Source organism: Pleuronectes platessa, chromosome 13, assembly GCF_947347685.1.
Source record: "Pleuronectes platessa chromosome 13, fPlePla1.1, whole genome shotgun sequence".
Classification (NCBI taxonomy): Eukaryota; Metazoa; Chordata; class Actinopteri; order Pleuronectiformes; family Pleuronectidae; genus Pleuronectes; species Pleuronectes platessa.
This window is the reverse complement of record NC_070638.1, coordinates 10,862,921-10,882,489: the sequence shown is the minus strand read 5'-3', so window position 1 is coordinate 10,882,489 and position 19,569 is coordinate 10,862,921. Positions and strand designations below refer to the sequence as shown.

At 42.0% G+C, this 19,569-nt stretch overlaps 3 protein-coding genes across 5 annotated transcripts in view; 2 read left to right on the top strand and 1 right to left on the bottom strand.

Annotated features, from left to right (window-relative positions):
- The window catches only part of clcn2a (chloride channel, voltage-sensitive 2a), a 47,585-nt gene extending 41,305 nt beyond the window's left edge, over positions 1-6,280 (bottom strand). The window contains exons 1-2 of the mRNA XM_053438429.1: positions 6,175-6,280; positions 4,994-5,985 (exon numbers count right to left, since the gene is read on the bottom strand). The gene's annotated coding sequence lies outside the window, so the exon portion shown is untranslated. The remainder of the gene's footprint in view (positions 1-4,993; positions 5,986-6,174) is intronic.
- A 190-nt stretch (positions 6,281-6,470) lies between these two features.
- thpo (thrombopoietin) lies at positions 6,471-9,666 on the top strand. Of its 3 annotated transcripts, none has more exons than XM_053438811.1 (5): positions 6,471-6,807; positions 6,923-7,047; positions 7,231-7,317; positions 7,465-7,629; positions 8,579-9,666. In XM_053438811.1, the coding sequence occupies exons 1-5, from the start codon at positions 6,795-6,797 to the stop codon at positions 8,720-8,722; spliced, it is 534 nt and encodes a 177-aa protein (XP_053294786.1). In that variant the 5' UTR covers positions 6,471-6,794; the 3' UTR covers positions 8,723-9,666. The 3 variants fall into 3 exon arrangements, with proteins under 3 accessions (XP_053294786.1, XP_053294785.1, XP_053294788.1); XM_053438810.1 differs by having other exon boundaries at positions 7,231-7,319; positions 7,455-7,629; XM_053438813.1 differs by lacking the exon at positions 7,231-7,317.
- Positions 9,667-9,744: 78 nt separating this feature from the next.
- LOC128455137 (solute carrier family 12 member 9) lies at positions 9,745-19,569 on the top strand. The gene is made up of 14 exons (XM_053438809.1): positions 9,745-10,259; positions 10,907-11,041; positions 11,159-11,296; positions 11,382-11,488; positions 11,604-11,796; positions 11,999-12,106; positions 12,429-12,540; positions 12,861-13,018; positions 13,533-13,615; positions 14,476-14,600; positions 14,712-14,904; positions 15,023-15,197; positions 15,682-15,828; positions 15,952-19,569. Exons 1-14 carry the CDS (start codon positions 9,938-9,940, stop codon positions 16,887-16,889), a joined length of 2,934 nt encoding a protein of 977 aa, XP_053294784.1. The 5' UTR covers positions 9,745-9,937; the 3' UTR covers positions 16,890-19,569.

The window sequence follows — 19,569 nt, the reverse complement described above, 5'->3', positions numbered from 1 at the left end:
TGGAGATATTTAAGGCCTGAGTTCAAACACACTCCTTTGTCCATGCAAGTCTTAATTGCTATAAATAGCTCGTTTATTCCATGTTTTACTGTTCTCTTCAAATAATGGGTTCAGTGAGGTCACTGTGAAATGCTTTCTAGGAAATCTCCACTAGATCTGTTTGATACAGCACCGCTGAAAATACAGCGTCATTGGACAATACAAGAATGTATATCATCTGTATGTTGAATTATTTTCTTTGGGGAGGATTTTCCACAGTAGGAAATGTAATCATTGTATTTGCAAAGTAATTATATCAATTATTCAGTTGTAAGCACTTAAGGATTTGTTAGGTTTGATACGTTTATGATACCCACCACATTTAAGTTAATGGATTCACACAGCAATGCTCACTGAGTATAAAACTCAAGCAGCCATTAATGAACAGGCTATTTCTGTTTCATTCTCTCAGTAATCGCAACAGTCTATCAGCTGCTGATTCTGTACAAAGATTGCTGCCAGCAAAGAACATAGATTGGAGGGACATTGCATTTTTCAGCAGCTGAGAATGAGGAGACAATCATTTCTGCGTTGCTCCTTCCCGGAGAAGGTATCAGACAGATCTCTGCTTTTTCTCTGTCAACTCCGTGTCGTCTGCTCGGCCCTGCTGGGTTTCTTTGCTGCCAAAATATTCCCAGGAAACAAATGAATGAAAATCCTCTGAATCTTGCTGATGGCAAACTAAAACACAGAGGATCCTTTTTTGTCAACAATGGATTCTAATTTTAGACTGCACCAATACACCTGAAACCCCTAAATCGCACCGCCACTGCTAATGCTTGCATGTGAATTTAAACACACAAACACACACACACACACACACACACAGCTGCATCTATTTTGGGGTAATGGACTGGTGTGTAGGGAGTGAATGAAAAACCCATTGATCTGAGAGCTATGCTCAATGGATCAGAGGAGAGGGAGGCGGCAGACAGAGAGTTCCAATCCCCAGAGACTCCGACTGCCATTTTTCATTACTATTGATCTTTGCACTGAGACACACAGCGCGGCACTGATCGTCACACACCAATATGAGCAGAAGGACACCTCTGTATCACACAGGCCCAACATGGCTGCATGTGCACAGCCCCCCAACGGACCGTGCACGCCATCTTACATGTATGCCCGGAGGACAGGGGATGAGTGAAGTGCAGACACACATACAAAAATCAGGGTGGAAGGACACTTTAATCCACTGACTGACCGCCTGCCTGCCTATCTGCCTGCCTGTCCCTTTATCTGACTATAGATATCCCTGTGTGAAGTACCCCAGGATATCACTGTCTCTCCAGCAATGACATGAGCGGGGAAAAACTGGTGCATGAAGCATGTGTGTCCGGAAACACTCCACTTTTTAGTTCAGTAAGGGCTTCTCTGGCAAACAGGATGGGCTGAGGGGAGGATGACAGAGGAATACATGAGGAGGCATAAGGAGGAACAAGATCTGCAAGAGAAATAGAGGAGATAAGGAAGACAGGACGTGAGCGAATTACAGAGCTCGGCAAGCAGGGTGAGGATATTCACATTTTAATAATGACTCCACTTAATTTGATCAGCAGATAGCCAGATACATGCGATTTCTTTTCAAGCTGAACAAATTAATCTGACATGGTTTAAAATATAGAAATTAATTAAGAGGGTGGGTGCTGGAGAGGCTTAGTGTGATGCAACACCTGTGGATCAAGGTGAATGGTTGGAGTGCGAGGGAGGGAGGGATGCTCTATAAAACAGCAGTAACTATAAAGGGAGCAGGAGAATCAGCCATTAAATACAACACTGATCTATATATATCCTATAAAAGGCTGCAGAGACACACAATCTCCTGCTGCACTCACACAGGACACAGTTGAGCAAGCAGCAGCTGCAACTCCATCCTCCGGCAGGGAAGGCATCCATTAAAGCCCCATACATGACTGAAAACCTCATCCACTACCAAACTCACCAAAGTTTGCTGATACTGGAGCGTCCGGTTCTCTGCCTTGCCCTTCACCATTGCTGCAATATCCTCATTTAAGTTGCCCGATGTCAGACTCGCTGCGCCAATAAATCCATGGAGGAGGATGCAGCGCTGCCATCACATGAGTAACAGGTTCCTTAACATGAGCCCTCCTGCGTGATACAGAGCGCCTGCTGCTGCCTCTGTGTGAGAGTGTGCCAGATGAGAGCAGGTACAGCTGAGTGTTGCTCTTGCAGCAGCTCTGGTGCGGTTTGACTACAAAACACCGCCTCCCTCCTGCACAATCACTGAGCTGCTTTGTCTCTCTGGAGTTGTACTGGACCTGGTGATGTTCCCTGTGCGGACACGCGCAAAAGATCTTTCCAGACTAATTCTATTCTTCTTATATTACTATTTTAATTATTGTCATTATTATGATTTGTAATTAATTAAAGTTTTTCCGATGTTTTACAGAGTACAAAGGTAAAAGAGAAAATGATCCATAATTCTGTACATATATGACAATTACACAGACTGTATATAAACCTGACATCTCCCAAAAGTAAAACCAAATTGTCTCAATCGCCACCTGGTGGCTGGATGCAGTTTAGGTCAGAAATCCCACCTCCTCAATGTTAATGGCTTGGGCATGGACCTGACTAAAAACTCAGTGCACGTCAGATACATTTTTCTCAAAGATGGTTTCTGTCATTCTAGGAATTTCAAACTGGTGCAAGTTTTTCTGGTAAGCTAGGTTTTAATTTGTTTTTTTGGGGTGAAAGTCTTGACTGACAGCTGAGACTGACTAGTGATGGTCGAGCTTATGACCTTGCTACAGCAACTCCATTCCCCGATCACCATTGAACAGATTCTGGCTCCACATGCGCAAGATGGCCGTGTTCATATTAAGGGAGTCTGAGGTCCATTTCTGGAGAATAACTAAACCGCCATTGTTAAATGTGCAATACCCCTTTAAATCTACTATTTTTTTTCTTCCTTTACTCCTTGATGATGCAGACTCATGATGATGCAAACCAAACAAGAATGACAGTGACACTGTCACTCTCTGAAGCGTGAAGGCAATACTCACCCTGGCCTGGAGGGGAAATATAAATGATTATGATTGATGAATTATTAGTCTGAAGGATAGTGTGAAGAAAATGCAAAGGCTTCAAATCTCCCCTACTTTTACCTTCATAAATGTCTTTGGCCCTGTCCGTCTCTACCAGAAGACAACATCTAGAGGACATCTCACTGGATATTAGTGATATTACTGCCTCAGACATTTGCGTTCTCTGGAAAATTCAGGAGAGTGTACAGAGTTCAAAAAGTAGTTTCAGACAATTTATAGTTTTTTCTTTTTATTAGTTGCCCATTGGTATTTGTGTGTATTTTAAACGGGACTGATGTCTGTTGGCTGCCCTGTTAGCCTTGTCTATTAACAGAAGATCTTCTCAGGGGAGCTTGCATGTAACTGAGCGCTCCGACATCAAGGTTTGTTGCGCTCTCAGATCATTTCCTTTCGTCAGATGACACATATTTACTCTGCGTTCACTTCTCTGGGCTTTCACTAAAGGCTTTTCGGATGTGCTATCCACTGATAGTGAAATCTGTTGCACTGAAAGATGCATTGCCAAGTGAGCCTCGCACCTGAAAGATAACCACTATTCCAAGGATTCGCTGCTGCTTCGTCACAAGCCAAAAATCTGCTACGTCTACCACTGGACCTTCAGTTGGATAGAAAATTCAGATGGTTTGAATTTAATGTGTCCAGAATTTTCAAAACAAACGATTGATTTATTGTACTGTTATGGAACTGTACCAAAACAGTGGGTCACTAATACATTCTAAATGATGTAATCACATTGAAGGATCCAACTGGTCACAGGCCAGAGTAAATTTGAATATCAAACAGATTAAAAGACTTAACTCCTCCGGGAGACCAAGCCATGACTGGCTGACAGATAAAACAGACCTGTGACAGACTAAAGCTGACTGGCTGTCAGCAAGGCAACCAGTTCAAAGTGCTGGACCACAGGCAGCAGAGTGAACAGGCACCTCTGGGACCACTGCAGGATTTCACCCAAAAGCACACTCGAGCAAACACACACTTTTCATTTCAGAGGTCATTAATCATGCACCACAGGTTCATATCCACCTTGGGCAAACAACCTGTCCTCGGATCATATCACTTTGCTGTAAGAGCCGGTCAAAAATGTCACCGTGCCCCCTTCATTTTAATAGGTAGCTGGCAGCCGCAGACAGGCAGAGGTATCGTGGCCCCGGCAGCAAAGGAACTGGGTGCTCTGCAGCCCCGAGCACCAGCCCAGTGACCCACATCTCCCCATCTCCACAGGATTCACATACATCATCCACCTCTGCGTGGAGGTCAAAGTGATACCAGCATGCAAGAAGAAGAAAAGCATGTCTCCTGTGCTTGTTAGGACAGTGAGGAGAAAGATCATTTGTTTTCCTGTCTTATGAAGCCTCAGTGTCTGCATGATAAGAAAGCATGAGAAAAGGATCATATGAATTTGCCAGACCTTAATGTGTGCTTTATAGGGGTTTGGATTAGGATACTATAAAGTTAATAATGTTCTATGTGGGAGAGTTATTTTTATAATGTGCCTAAACGTAATAAATAATAAAATGATTAAATCTGACATATTCGTACATTTATGAAGTTCATTACAGACCTTTTTCAAATTGATTTATACACATATAGTAAGCCAACAACAAGGACCTTGAGTCACTGATGTGCAGCATTACGATGTACAACCACCTGTTTTGTGTGGCAAGTTTCTCGTGTCAGTCATAAGAAAATACTTCGAAATGACGGGAAATAATCACAAAAGATACCAGAATACCAGCAAATAAACCTCAACCCAATCAGACCTTCAATTACTGTTTGCCCTTGAGCTTGGTCTGGACAAAGTTCTGGAGATACGCATGGAAATGTGGCACTTTATATAGAGAAAGGAGACAGGGATCCATCCTGTCAGCTCGCAGAATACTTACGGTTTCCACCGGGGTTACTTTCCTGATCTTTTGTTTCCTCTCTCTTCCTCGGGCTGCAGATTCGAAACCGTCAGCTGTGTCCCTTCATTGCCCCTTAGCGGGATAATGCCTGACATAAAGGGGCACGCAGCTACAGGTTGCCTCGCACTCTTGGAAGATGATGTGATCAGGCTGCGGACGACTCCCGGAGATAGCACTTCATTTAACCGGAGAGAAAATCTCAGGAGATCCCAGAGACTGGCCTGTTGCTGGTGCGCAATCCATATAGCACCGCGCCAAAGTTGTCAACACGGCGCGTGATTACCGGGAGACCGGGAGCGACTGCAGCAGCTGCATGAGTCAAAGAAACTCTAGGATGAGACGTTACTGTCTCCTCATCGGCTCCAGATGAAGTGGGAGGGAAACAGCGGGGTACCGGGGGTCTTGTCCGTGATGCAATGCGGGAACGGTGTCAGTGCCATGTCCCGCAGTTGTCTCCTTGTGTGCAGAAATCCAGGCGCTCCGGTCATTATCTGCCGAGCAGCGGCGCGCATTCGTCTTAATTACCGGCGGTCGGGATCGTCTGCAGCGATAGGTGGACGCTTGGAGGGAGAAAAACTGAACACGTGTTTAGTGTTCATCCTCTCCTCGTTTCTCTGCGTCTCTCCCCTTCTCCCCTTCTCCTTGAATGTGGCACACACACACACTCACACCCTTTATGGTCTATTATTGGGCGCCATGCGTCTTGATCATGCATGGCACACGTAAACAGCTTTGGCGCAAATTGAACAGAGCAGAGGATCAGTCAATGTACAGGTTGGGGGTGATAGGGCTGAGCACGTGTGTCTTAAATGATGATGGATGCTGCATTCCCCTGTCTCTTATCCGTGTCTCTGAAACCCCCCCTCATACCAATTGAATTGGTGCGTCACCACGTCCTCCAGCTGCGGCCCCATGGCATTACACCCCCATGGATGTTTCATGTATCCGGGTATAGATCCTCACTTCTCCTCCTGGGTGATACATAGTATAAGGTAAACCAGTAAGGCCACTACACGAACGGATTATAACTGAAGAATATACAATACAGCTTGGTCAAAATTGGAGTGTAATTATTACAACAAAAGATTCCAAAATAAAAATCCAGGTTTGGAACTATTGTGTAAGAATTTATAAATCAAAAGTGAAACAGTCAAGCTTACCCACAACCTTCAGGAAAGATTTGTGGGTGTCTAAAAACAAACTGCACATACACTTGTATACGTGCACAAGTCACACAGATTAGTCACCACAAGCACAGACCTTACACACACACCCACATGTTGTGTGGGCTGGTGGCTCCCTCTGACATCAGTCTTGTGCTTTATATTAACCCATGCGACCACTATTGGCCGGGGCAAACCTTGACAAAAAGTAAATACCCTCCACCTGTAGTGACTGGATTTCACGTCAGCTGAGCAAATTGAGTCTTTCACAATAATAAATCATTAACCTTTTAGTCAGCAAGCACGCTGTCCCTGTAACGCTTCCAAAGCCAACTCTGGCCCTGAGGAGAAGCTAAATAATCCGGGCTAATACCAATGAAATGCTATTCTCAAGCTATAGCGCTTTGTTATGCTGCGCAGCGGGGAAGTTGAAGCGCATCCTGCTCTCAGGCCAGATAACACTTGCCCTTCCCAGCACTGAATGAGAAGGTGGGAAATCAAGTGCAAAGACGAAAAGGACACACAGCACCTACACTACAGTGGAACACCGCATTTTTCCACCTGGCAAATCTCTTGATGGAACAAATGAGGACTCATCGGGAGAGGCTGAGCAGGGCATGGCTTTAAGCAGTGAGTAGTGAGCCTAAACTAATCAAGGTTTTACACATGAAGACATTAGTGCTCTAAGCTGAAGTAGCTTCCAGGTGGTGCCTCAGCTTTGACATGTGTTTCTGTTTTCGTGCAGGACTCCTGCTGCTCTGTATGGTAGCCTCTGAGGTGTGGGATGCTGAGACGAAACCCATAGACTTTGTGTGTAATCGAGCCGCCAGAAGGGTTTTGAATATTGTGGCAGAAATGGAAAGTGCACTGGTGAGTTTCTTTTTTTTTTTTTTACAGTTGAGAGCTAAACTTTCCCAACATTTCTGTCTGTCTTCCCCCCTGCTGGGCTGATGTATCTGTCCTGTGTATCTGTTGTTACCTGTAGTCTCCCATCAGTGTGTCTCTCACCTGTCTGGCTACTGTCACCTCTTTTCCATGTCTCTTCCTTGGCAGAGTGACTGCAATGCCGTCATGACCCTTTCCACACCGGTTCAGCTGCCCTGCACAGAGCTTCATGTAGCATCTTGGGAAGACAAATCAGTATGTTAGCACATGTATGAATCCAAAATCCTCTGCCATAGTGGATTTATTACTTGCTTACTTTTGATTTGAGTGGTTACCCTGGTTTTAAATGATTTGCTCTGAAAACAAGTTTTGTCGTCTTTTTCTGTGCATGTGTTACTGCAGTACCAGGAGAGGAGAGGAGACATCATTGCATCCTTGAGGCTTCTTATCGAAGGTGTGAAGGTCATGAGGGCCTTGAGTACGCCAGGATGTGGCACTTCACTGCTGCAGAGATTGGAGAACAACATCAACAACTATCTGGTCATTCTCACACACCTTCAGCTCAGTGTAAGAAGCTGTCACATTCATAAACTGCCAGCACACACGAGTAAAGCTTCCTCCAATTAGCAAGGATTTGGTGATTTACAGGTCAAAAAATAAATGTACAGTACATGCCGAGTGTAAGATAACCATATTTTTGAATGCCTAGAATACATGTTACCCTTGAAATTGACATATTTCACCACCAAGATCCTGATTGCCTAAATATTGACAGTGAAATTTGGTTTCACTTTTTATTTTTAACCTACAAATGACCTAATCAAAGCTTTTTGGTCTGTATCTGTTTTTGTCACTCACACTCAAACACTTTACAACAAACATTGCTTAGTAAAAAATTATCGAAGTATGAAAGTGCACATAGTGACTTAAAACAGTTTTTTGTTTGATTATTTGAGAGGCATTTTCAGTTTCTTCTGTTGAGGAAATATCCTGATTTCTCATAAACCTGTGGCTCTGGAATATCTGTGCTATGGGACTGGTGATGTTATGCTGTTTGACCTCGAGACTTCCTTCCTCAGGACAAGAAGAAGATAGCAGCGCATACTTTCCCAGTGAGACAGTTATTCCCAAAAGTCACACATGGGCAAGATGGATCTCCTGCAATCAATGTTTTACATAATAACCTCCAATTTGGACAGTTAATTTGTGGATCACGTTGCATCTATTGCACTTTTGTTTTGTTTTCCTTACTCTGGTTAAGGGTTAAGGGCAGAGGATGTCGCAACTTGTAAAGCCCTATGAGACAAATTGTGATTCGTGAACATGGGCTATACCAATAAAATTTGATTGATTGTTTGATCAATTGATTACCATCACCAAGAATCTGTTTTTTAGTTAAGTTTTTAAAGGATACAATTTTGACATTTTTTTAAATTACAATCCTCGCCTTATGGTTTGATGTAAAGCCACCTTTTTGCTCATACTCTCTTGTTCTGTTTTCATTTTGGACCAACAGGGGCCAGTGGAGACTCCATCATTGTCTTGTGTTCCTCTGAGGTCGCAGAGTCTGACCACAGTCCTGCTGAGATACAACCAACTGATCTCAGGCAAACTGGAGAGGTTCATGATTAATATGGAAGACAGATGCCCTCACAAGTGACACACTAACAACTTTGGTGGACCCATTATTCTTCACAACTGACGGGATGGATTAAACTCCGGAGCCCCAAGTCAATAAATTCCACCAACGCAAAACAGCAGGATTGATCTGGATTTCCTCCTCACCCTGAAACGTCTCAAGTGATAAAAAGTCTGCTATTGTATCCTGTTATTGACAGACTCACATTTAAGGGGCAAAAAGCAAAAATGTATCTGCGATGATGGGCATCATGGACCAATTGGAGGGAAGTATCGTTGTATCATTCTATATAAAGCTAAGGATGCGTTGAATAGAACTTTAGGCCTTTACGACCAATACAAGCCTCCGATCTACCAAAAGGCAAGTAGCTTCTCTTTTTACATGTAGCTTAGAGGCAGCTTTGTCTCGACTTTACTGTTTGCAAATGTATTAAAAAATGTAAATGATTGTTCAACGTTAAGAGAGCGATCTCCAGCTTGATCACATGGCCAGAGCAAAAAAAAGTCTACTTGGTATTTTTGCTTCATGTTTTCACGAAACATTTGTTTAAGTCCTTTTTATAATTAGTGGTACAATGTGGTTACATTGCTAGACAGTCATTGCACTTAAATTAATAGACATAATAATAAAAAACATACCGGCTACTTATCAACAACCCATACTTAAGGATAATGAAGACTAGAAAATATTGCTGCACTCTACTGGTATGAATTTAATAAGCTGATTTTTTTTGTTCTCATTGCACTTTTTGAACTTATATCTTTTATATTTTACGATTTGCTGTATATATGTACACGTTCTTATGTATTTCTTTTTTTATCCCAATTCAGCAAATCCATCATGTCTATATGTAAAGTATTCTAAGTACATGTTTGCAACACTATATGAATATGAATGTTGTTAATGATGACAAAAACCTTTACGATGTAATATGCAATAAACAATTATGATGTGTTATACAGCCATTATTTAATCACACCTATTTATTTTGTTTGGTGATTAGTTGGATAGAACGGTGTTTTGATTTATGGTGAGCTAACTTGTTGCTTCTTTTATCCCTAGCTGGTTAGGTTTTAAGCATGTCCTGTTGTTATGCTAATGCTAACAGGTGGGCATATAGCATGAGGCGGATCTTAATAAAGTAGAGAGTGACGACATCAGCCAATTATAGGAAGGGGCGTCATTTTCCAGCTCATTAAACGTCATCAGCTGCACAGGTGAGTCCGACGGAGGTGAATGGCAGTAGCTCGGGAAGCTAACTCTAGCTTACATGTTAGCACCAGAGCTCCTGGACCTGGACATTTGCCACTAGTTGAGAGAGTTTCAGCTGAAACCGTCTTCGTTAAAGCCGCCATGTCAGAGAAGGCTCCCCTCCTACATTACCGACTCACCACCAGTGATGCGGAGCCGACAGACGGTTCCAAACGCGGCAGAGCCAAGGTGGGCAGGGACGGCCGAGGGTCCGGGGAGAAACCCGCCCGAAAGCTCGGTGTGTTGTTCGGAGTGGTCACACCGACTCTGTTGTCCATGTTCAGCGTCGTCGTGTTCCTGCGAATAGGTGAGTACGAGGAGGCGACTATTTAACCACTCACTTTAACACTTAGGAAAACTCTAAAGCTAGTTTGAAAAACCTTGGCTTGATTTGTCTCAGGTAAACGGCAGACACCAGTGTAAGCTATTGACTAAATTCATATAGGGCAAAGGTGAGCCATCAATTTGAAGCTGCATCCAACAAAGGTTATTTCCAATGCTGCTTAATGTGCCCGTTGTTTTCTGATAAGTCGATTTTCTGTCATTCGATCAATTAACCAATTGTTTTAGCATTAGATTGGATAATTCTAGTTTAGAAAATTCTTATTCAAAGTCTACTTTTTCAAAGGCAGTAGCTGGAAATTTTCACAATGGTTAAAAGTATTGTTCATAAATGTTATTTTGAAATCATGAAGTCAGTACAATACTTTCAGGTTGTGTATTTGGGTCAATTCAAATTTCTCTGAAGATTTATCTTTATGTAAAAAGCTGTAAGCAAATACTTTAAATAGTTCTTTGCAAAATGACTGTAGTAATCAATTTTTCACAGATCATTTGAAATATATCCACAGGCTGTTTTCTAAACAATAGTAAAGCTACATGCTTCAATATAAAAACGTGTATTAAATGCATCAATTGCATTATAAATTTAAGATGTCCTCCCTCTGCTTACAGGATTTGTCGTGGGACAAGCAGGGCTCTATCAGTCTATTGCCATGTTCCTGGTGGCCTACGTTATTATCACCATGACTGTGCTCTCTGTATGCGCCATCTCCACCAATGGGGCTTTGGATGCTGGAGGTGCATACTGTATCCTTGGTTCCAGAGATATTAAAAGCTTCACTTGTGTATCTGTGAATCTGACTTGTAGTTGAAATTTATTAGGTGAGCTGTGGTGTCCGGTCTTTGTTTAACTTGGCTCCCCAGACATGATCAGCCGAGCCCTGGGTCCCGAGTTCGGTGGCAGCATCGGGATCATGTTCTTCTTTGCCAACGTGTGTGGCAGTGCTCTCTATGTTTTAGGTCTGGTTGAGGCTATTATGTCTGTCTTTGGCATCCCAGAAGGTGAGGTTCATCAGATGCAGTGAGACAGTCCGACATGAAAGTATATTGATGTATCAGATAACGCTGGTTTCTTGTCCTTTCTCAGAGGGAGGTGCAGCTTCTGCAGGTCCGCTTCAGGTGCTGCCTTCAGGATACTTGTGGTCTGTGCTTTATGGCACTGGCGTGCTCTTCTTGTGTTTCCTTGTCTGCTTGGTGAGATGTCATTATTTTTATATACTTAATTCTTGTAAATTAAGTTGTAGTTTTGTCAGCAGTATATTAAGATATATGCCACTAATACCTCAATGTATTATGTTTGTCTTCACAGGTGGGAGCCAACATCTATGCAAAAGCCGCCTTTATAATATTCATCATAGTCACAACAGTGCTTGTGTCCGTTTTCATCAGTTTCTTCATTGTTAGGCCTGTTGGGGTGGTTTTGCCATCTTTTAACAGCACCAGCCTGACTATAGCCAATTTTACTGGTTTCCGACTCCACACCTTGCAGAGTAACCTCTTGCGTAAGTGTTGGATATGTTGCTGTTATTGTTATAAAAGTAATGGCTGCATATTTTACAGCCTTTGAAAGGCTTATCAAACAATGTGGCCTCTGCTCATAACATTGATCTGTTCAAGGAGAACCCACCATGTGCCATAGCTCCCGTTTTGCACAGGTGAACTCTGAAATGTATGAATGATCAGGTCTCCTGTCATTCCTTCCAGCCAATTACACAGTGGACTACACCACCGGTACCATGATGAATTTTGCCACAGTATTTTCTGTCATGTTCAATGGTTGCACTGGAATAATGGCAGGCTCCAACATGTCAGGTAAGAGTGTTAAAATCATATCAATAAATGTGTTTTGGAGAGACCATACAAAGTTGTTGTCTTTTGTCGTTATACACCCCTTAAAAAAGGAAGGGACCACAACTTAAGTCAGCAAAGCCTCTGATGGTATTTTTGCCACCTCTCCAAATCAGTTTACCCCTTTACAATCAAAGTGAACTGAGTACTAGTGCTGGGCTGGTGGTACTGTAGAGGCCAAAAGTAAACATTCATTTATGTCCTCCTATTGTGAAGTTAAAACAACATTTGGTCTGGGGACATTTAACTGTGATATAAAAATCAGCTTCTGTCATGTGTTTTGCAGGTGACTTGAAAAACCCCAGCTATTCTATCCCGAGAGGAACAATTGCAGCTGTCCTCATTACGTTCATCACATACAATCTGCTGAGTCTTCTGGCTGCTTGGTCCTGTGACCGGTAAGTCACACATAGTCAAAGACACTTGAATAGAATTAGCACGAATAAGATAAAACGTAACTCAAAGCTTTCTATTGGTGCAAACTGTCTGATTATGGAACACATGTGCATATAAGCCTGATCTGTAATTAAAATGACCTCCATAAATATTTGCATTGGAATTGGATTATTTTAGTTTAAGATTATGCTCAACGGTTCCAGTTCCTAGAATGTAATCACAATCAATATTTATTAAAAATGTTAACGCAGATAATCCTAAGAATACATTTTCCATTGTCCACAATTTATTTCATCTTTATTGTTTTCCCTTTCATTCGTAGCTGCCTGCTCCAAAAAGACTACAGTTTTATGGGAGACATCAATATATGGCCTCCCATGGTGACCATTGGTGTTTACTCCTCCACTATATCTGCTGCCATGAGTAATCTGATCGGAGCCTCCAGGATCCTTTATGCTTTGTCCAAAGACAACCTGTTTGGTAAGACTGGCTCATGTGTCTAGCTGCACACATTTTTTAATTTGTATTGCCAGCTTTCCAATGGTTGTTATTCCCATCTTTATTTAAGATTGAGAGAAGGACTTGTAGATTTCACCATGTCAGCTGACAAGCGACAGCTGACATGGCCCTAGACCCTTTCTGTAGTGAGAGGCTTCACATTTGTAATTTTGCTTGTTCAGGTTATGATCAGGACTATATAGATGATCCAGTGTACATGACAGCAAATTCCAACTCCAGCTGGTCTTCTACAAAGCTGAGTCAACCTCTTAATAATCAGCAATCTGTTGAAAGAGGCTTCCATCTGAAATGTGAGACATTGACCCTTGTCTTATTTTCCTGGTGAATATAAACTTAGAAAGTATCGTTTGACAGCAGATGGATTTTCTCAGAAGAAAAATCCCCTCATTGTGGGTTTGGCTTAAGACTGGATGACTCAGTTGTTTATTTGATTCAAGATGATGAGCAATAACAGAGTGGTTTTGTATCTGTACAGGGGGCCTCCTGGTTCTGATGAGGAAAACATCTCGGAGCGGGAACCCCTGGGCCTCGGTGCTCGTGTCCTGGTTGCTTGTACAGGTGGGATTATTACACTGATGTCACTTCCCTTGCCCTCATCTTCAACCACTCCCTGTGTTTGTAGTTCTATCATATGTTTGATTAGTGACCTAGTTAAATACTTCTGATTGTGACATTAATCAGTCACCATCTGTGCGGCTGTGGCTGAGGGGTAGATTGGTCGACCTCCAACCTGAAGGTCGGCGGCTCGATTCCCAGTCTGACCCATCTGCATGCCGAAGTGTCCTTGGGCAAGATGCTGAACTCTGAATGGCCTCCCATAGAATAACAAAGTGCTGTGATTAGATGCACTGTATGAATGTGCGTGTGAATGTAAAACTGTACTGTAAAGCGCTTTGAGTGGTTATCAAGACTAGAAAAAGCGCTATATAAATCCAAAACCATTTACCATCTAAATTTAATGTATATAGTTTTGTACCATTATGCGTTAAGAAATATCAGGGATTCCAGTTCCGAATTATTTCAGATAGGGTTATACAAGGTGTTAATATTGTACATTGAGAACTTTAAGCCTTAAAAAGTCTGAATTAGCAGTAGACTATCTAAGTTGATGCCAGATATCGAGCCTATGATTGGCTTTTTAGTGGCTGAACATTTGTCAGGTGAATGAAACTAAACTAGGGCTGCAGCTATCAATTTCTTTAGTAATCATGTATTCTATAAAATATTCATCAGATCAGAATTAGCCAGAGTAAATATACAAAAGAGGAAAGAAATACCTAAATAAACAACTAACTCTACAGTTTGAAATATTTCTGTTATTCAAGAATATTGATTAGACATTTTTCACTTTCATAGTGGCTTAACTGGTGCGTTGAATCAAGTTTAAGCCAAATGATGATCTTTATTTCTGACACTAGGTGGTGCTGTTTGCGGGGAAATTGAACACCATAGCTGGTATTGTAACCATCTTCTTCTTGTTGGTCTATGCTGCCGTGAACCTGGCCTGTTTAGCTCTTGAATGGGCTTCTGCACCAAACTTCAGGTAAAGTTAAGGATGTTGTTGTGAGCTAAGCTTCCTGTTCTGGATTTAATGTTGAAAAGCATGATTAAAGGTAATTGTCTTATTCAGTCATTCTCTTTTATTTTGACATAGACCCTCATTCCGTTGTTTTACCTGGCACACCTGCACACTGGGCATCATTGGCTGCTTGGTCATGATGTTTCTGATCAGTGCCATTTATGCCTTTGCCAGCATAGCCTTTATGCTGCTGCTCTTGATGCTGATCCACTACTTTGGTCCCATCAGCAACTGGGGATACATCAGCCAGGCTCTCATCTTCCACCAGGTTCACATTCACAAACTAACCTTCCGTCTCACATCAACAATATTAATATGGGTTAGGGTTTCCATTATCTACTTCAACAGCACTTCTCTCTTTCTCATCCCATCTTTGTTTGATTCAGGTGCGTAAGTACCTGTTGATGTTGGACGTGCGTAAAGACCACGTGAAGTTCTGGAGGCCCCAGGTGCTTCTGATGGTGGCGAACCCTCGCAGCTCTACGGGTCTTATGACTTTCATTAATGACTTGAAGAAGAGTGGCCTCTATGTATTGGGACATGTGAAGCTGGGTTTACTAGGTAAGAAGAAAATATACGTCATTTAATTGTTGCTAAGACCAAAATTCACATTTTTAGTATTGTAATTGTGTAGGTTTTACAACTATTGAAGACTATTGTTTTAAAAATATGAAGGATGGCCTAGTGCCTACTCGTTTAATGTCTACTAACCTGCCACATTTTAAACAATCATTCAAATGTATGTTTACGCTTCTCAAAGACCATATGTTGAATTTGTTTCTGCTACAATATTTACACTGACCACCACCTTTCAGTGTAGATACCTGACCTAAGCCCATTGGGATATACAAATTTTGAAATGATGTTCGGCTCAGGACACATTGTAATGCCAGGTGGGAAAAGACAAACACTGTATACTTGTGCTGATCGAATCTCTCAGAAAGGATGTTGATACAAGGTCTGAGCGGGGCCGCACACACCTGCTTGTCACAACAAACACATGCTGCCCTTGAGGGAATGAGATGATTGTATTTTCTCTCTGCAGACGGGCTGCCCTCTGATCCTTTGCAAAGCTGTTATGAATCCTGGCTGTCTCTAGTAGATCATCTAAACATCAAGGCATTTGTCAACCTCACCCTGGCAGACTCTGTCCGACACGGAGTTCAGAACCTGCTTTTCATTACAGGATTTGGTAGGCAAGTTTACCTTATTGCTGTACAATGTTGATTTCAAATGAATTTTGATAATGAATCACATGGAGAACACTTACAGCTGTTATTGAAGATGCAATTTTGATACTTATGTCTGTGTCAAGGTGGAATGCGGCCAAACACCATTGTCTTGGGTTTCTATGATGACTGCACCCCACAAGACAAGCTCCAAGGTAAAATTCTTGTCTCTACAGGCTACGGTTTGGATACTGTCTGTCTAACCAAAGACCCGAGGGAGCATCGGTCCCCTTTCTTCCCCAGTGTGCGTGGCACGGAGGAAGAAAAAGATCTTCAGGAAGAGGAATACGTGTCGGTGATTGCTGACGCTGTTAAAATGGGGAAGAATGTGACACTGGCTCGCTACTTTGATCAGTTCAACCGGGAGGAGGTCTTGGGTTCTGGAAGAAAGACTGCAGGCCAGCAAAGCATGACTGGGCCCTTTGTCGATGTGTGGCCTCTGAATCTGCTTCAGCCAGACAGCCATGGCTACGTTGACACCTGCTCGCTGTTCCTCCTGCAGCTGGCTTGCGTGCTGCAAGAGACTCGCACCTGGAACCAGGCAAGACTCCGCCTCTTCCTGTGCGTTGAGGCTGGTTGCAGTATGCAGGAGGAGGAGGAGACGAAGCTCAGGGTGATGCTCAAGAAGCTAAGAATCTCAGCTCAGGTGCAGATGGTGACTTGGGACGAGGTGGTGGCGCTGCACTGGCAGAGACTAGGAGGGCGGGAGACAGGGAATCTGGCAGAGTGTGCGCAGAGTGAGGAGAAGATGGAGCAAGAAGAAAGGGCTCAAAATGAAGATGGCAATGAAATGTTCCCCAATAATGCTGCTCAGCTCACAGAAGAATACATCTGTGCTGTCAACAATCTGATTCTCCGACACGGAGCCCCTAGACCTGCTGTGCGTTTCCTGTATTTGCCACGCCCACCTGCAGACATAAACCGTTACCGTGCCTACCTGCACCAGGTGGACCTGTTGAGTCGTGACCTCGGCCCAACACTGCTCATTCATGGAGTCACTCCTGTCGTCACTACTGATCTTTAGATTTTTATTGTCACCTCCATCACTTATCTTGATCCTGCATCGTTCCTCCATGGAATGGCTTTTTGCCACCAATTCATTCACCAGATATTTAAGCTGTCAACTACAGATTTAAAATGGAGATCACAAACCCGAAAAGCACTTGTACTGATAATATTTTCCCTTAATTCAATATCGGGCCACAACATGGATGTGGGGAGTTTACTTCTGTGATTACTATGTGTAAAGGTTTTGCACTTTTTGCAGAGTGAAAGGAGGAAAAGTTCTTTAGATTCCCTCCCTCCCTGAAGTATTAGTCCTGTGCTCTTGTTTCTCTCCTTGTACAGTTTAAACATGGGGGCTGAGCTTTGTTTGTTGTTTTGTATGTTTGTTTATTAGAAAATAAATTGACTGAATTATTGTATTACAACGGTTTTATTTATAAATAAGCATCTTTAAAATCTGTTGCTCAACACTTTATTAATCACCTGTATTTAATAGGAAACATTAAATCCATTCATCCAGTTGGCTCAGAAGTCATACTCATGACCTGTCTGTTGATTACCAGCAGAGGGCGATATTTGCTTAGTAGCGTGGCTGTGATGATTGTTGTGGTACAAAGTGAGTCTGGGCTGCTAGTATGGTATATTTTCAGTGCTAAAGCCAGTTGATGAATATGTACTTTAATAACTGGTTTTCTGTTGTAGGTTTATATTTCAATATCTAACGATCATGCTTACAAGGGCTGTTTGTGTCATGTAAAAATACAATATAAACACAAGTAACATTAATAAGTTAAAACATGGACAGGATTATCCTTTATTAGTCCCACAATTGGGGAATTTGATATTAGCAATAGGCACCAGTAAGCAATAAGTAACATACCTAAGTCTAAGGTAATATTTATATTATATGAATGAAATAAAAACAAATCTTTTTAAAATCTTAAGAGGAGCCGAAATTGTGCGATTGACTTAATTGGAATGACATTTGGTATGCACATGAAACTGGGCAATAAGAAATCTGCAGGTTTAACAAAGATCCCCCTAAGCTCCTTCCTCATACATGATGTATGTTCCTTACACGCACAGTGCCACGTGAGTAACATGCATTCATTCAATTAGATCAGTTTAAATTTGCATATCATATTTCACACCGAGGTCGACTGCATTAAAGAGAAACCACTGAACAAAATTAGACACGTAAATGAAATACAAAATTCGGCTTGTGCAGGAGGAAGAACGACACCCTCCTACACTCGCGTACAAATTGCATGTGGGAAGGAGTGTGCTCACAGATGGAGGCAGATTTGGCTCCAAGAACTATTATGGGATCTTGCGTTCACAGGCTATGGAGGAAATATGGGCATCTAAGACAAAATGGACGTAACACTTTCATCCCTACCCATTTACAAACACACTGACCACTAACTTTATTTGAAAATGACATGCAGGTAGATCTACTCAAATTGTCAGGGCTGTTTTGGCATCAGATTCAACACCATGTTTCTCTTCCGTTCGAAGTCAACAAGCTGAAAGATGGAAGGACTGAATCACTTCCGACTGGTGATGACTGGGAGGGGGAGATTTGCTGATGGAGGAAAGAAATATTGAATATTAAAGACACGGAGGTGTTCTGCTAAGCTTGTGTTTGAGTAAAGATGAGTCAATGCGTTAAATGTATTTAGTGTTTTAGTTTGGAAAACTGCTGGTGTCTTTGTTAAAAATCGAATTGACAATATAGAACATGAATAGATGGTGCAGACACTTTGTTCTCAATGCTCAGAGGCGGGAGAAGGAGAGACTCCTCTGTAAATGTATTATCAATGCATGGACTTTAAACAGCATTTCATTTTATTTTTTATTTAGGGCCCGAACACTGACAGACAGTGAGGCCCTATTGAAAACTGTAAGGATAATTATTTATATTAATTTTCAGGCAAATTAATTTGCTTTTTGAGGGTTTTCACATGCTCAAAGTCTGACCAAAATTTGCAGAAAATTAGAATTTTTTTTTTCTGTTATTTAAATTTTCAATTAAATTAAAGTTTTTTATTCATTTTTTTCATTTTTAAATTTACAGTTTAAGAAATTATGCATTGAATAGGGGGTTGAAGTTCTGCACATTTCAGAGGTTCAGCATCTTGACAAGGACACTTTGGCATGCAGATGGGGAAGAGTGGGATTCGAACCGACAACCTTCTTGTTGAAGAATGACAGCTCGACCCCCTAGAACAAACGACCATGCAACATCCCAGGCCGCACCGCCTTTACGTTAACATTAAGGATTGTATTACCTGCTCATTGTCCTTGACAAACTGAGCACAGGAAGAAGATGGATACATTTTTTTAATCACTTTGAAGTATGGTCTTGTGTAAAGATGTATGACTTTAAAGGCTCAGGGATGTTGGAGTGTGACTAAACCAGTTGTCTTAGTAAACTACTGACATTTGAAGATACGGTTCTTGTAACCTCCATTAGATTTTTCAATAGAAAACACCCAAATTCCCTCTTTAAAGAAAGATTAAAACATTTGGGGTCACTAATGTTTGTGTTTACGCTGTAAATAACTGCTGTGTAAATTCTGGGCTTCATACTTCCACAGTCCACTGTGACATTGACAAACTAACCTGACTCGGGCCTTTTCTCACTGGCTCACTGTCGTTTGGTGGCGGTGAGCAACAGCTAAGATAACTTCTGATGA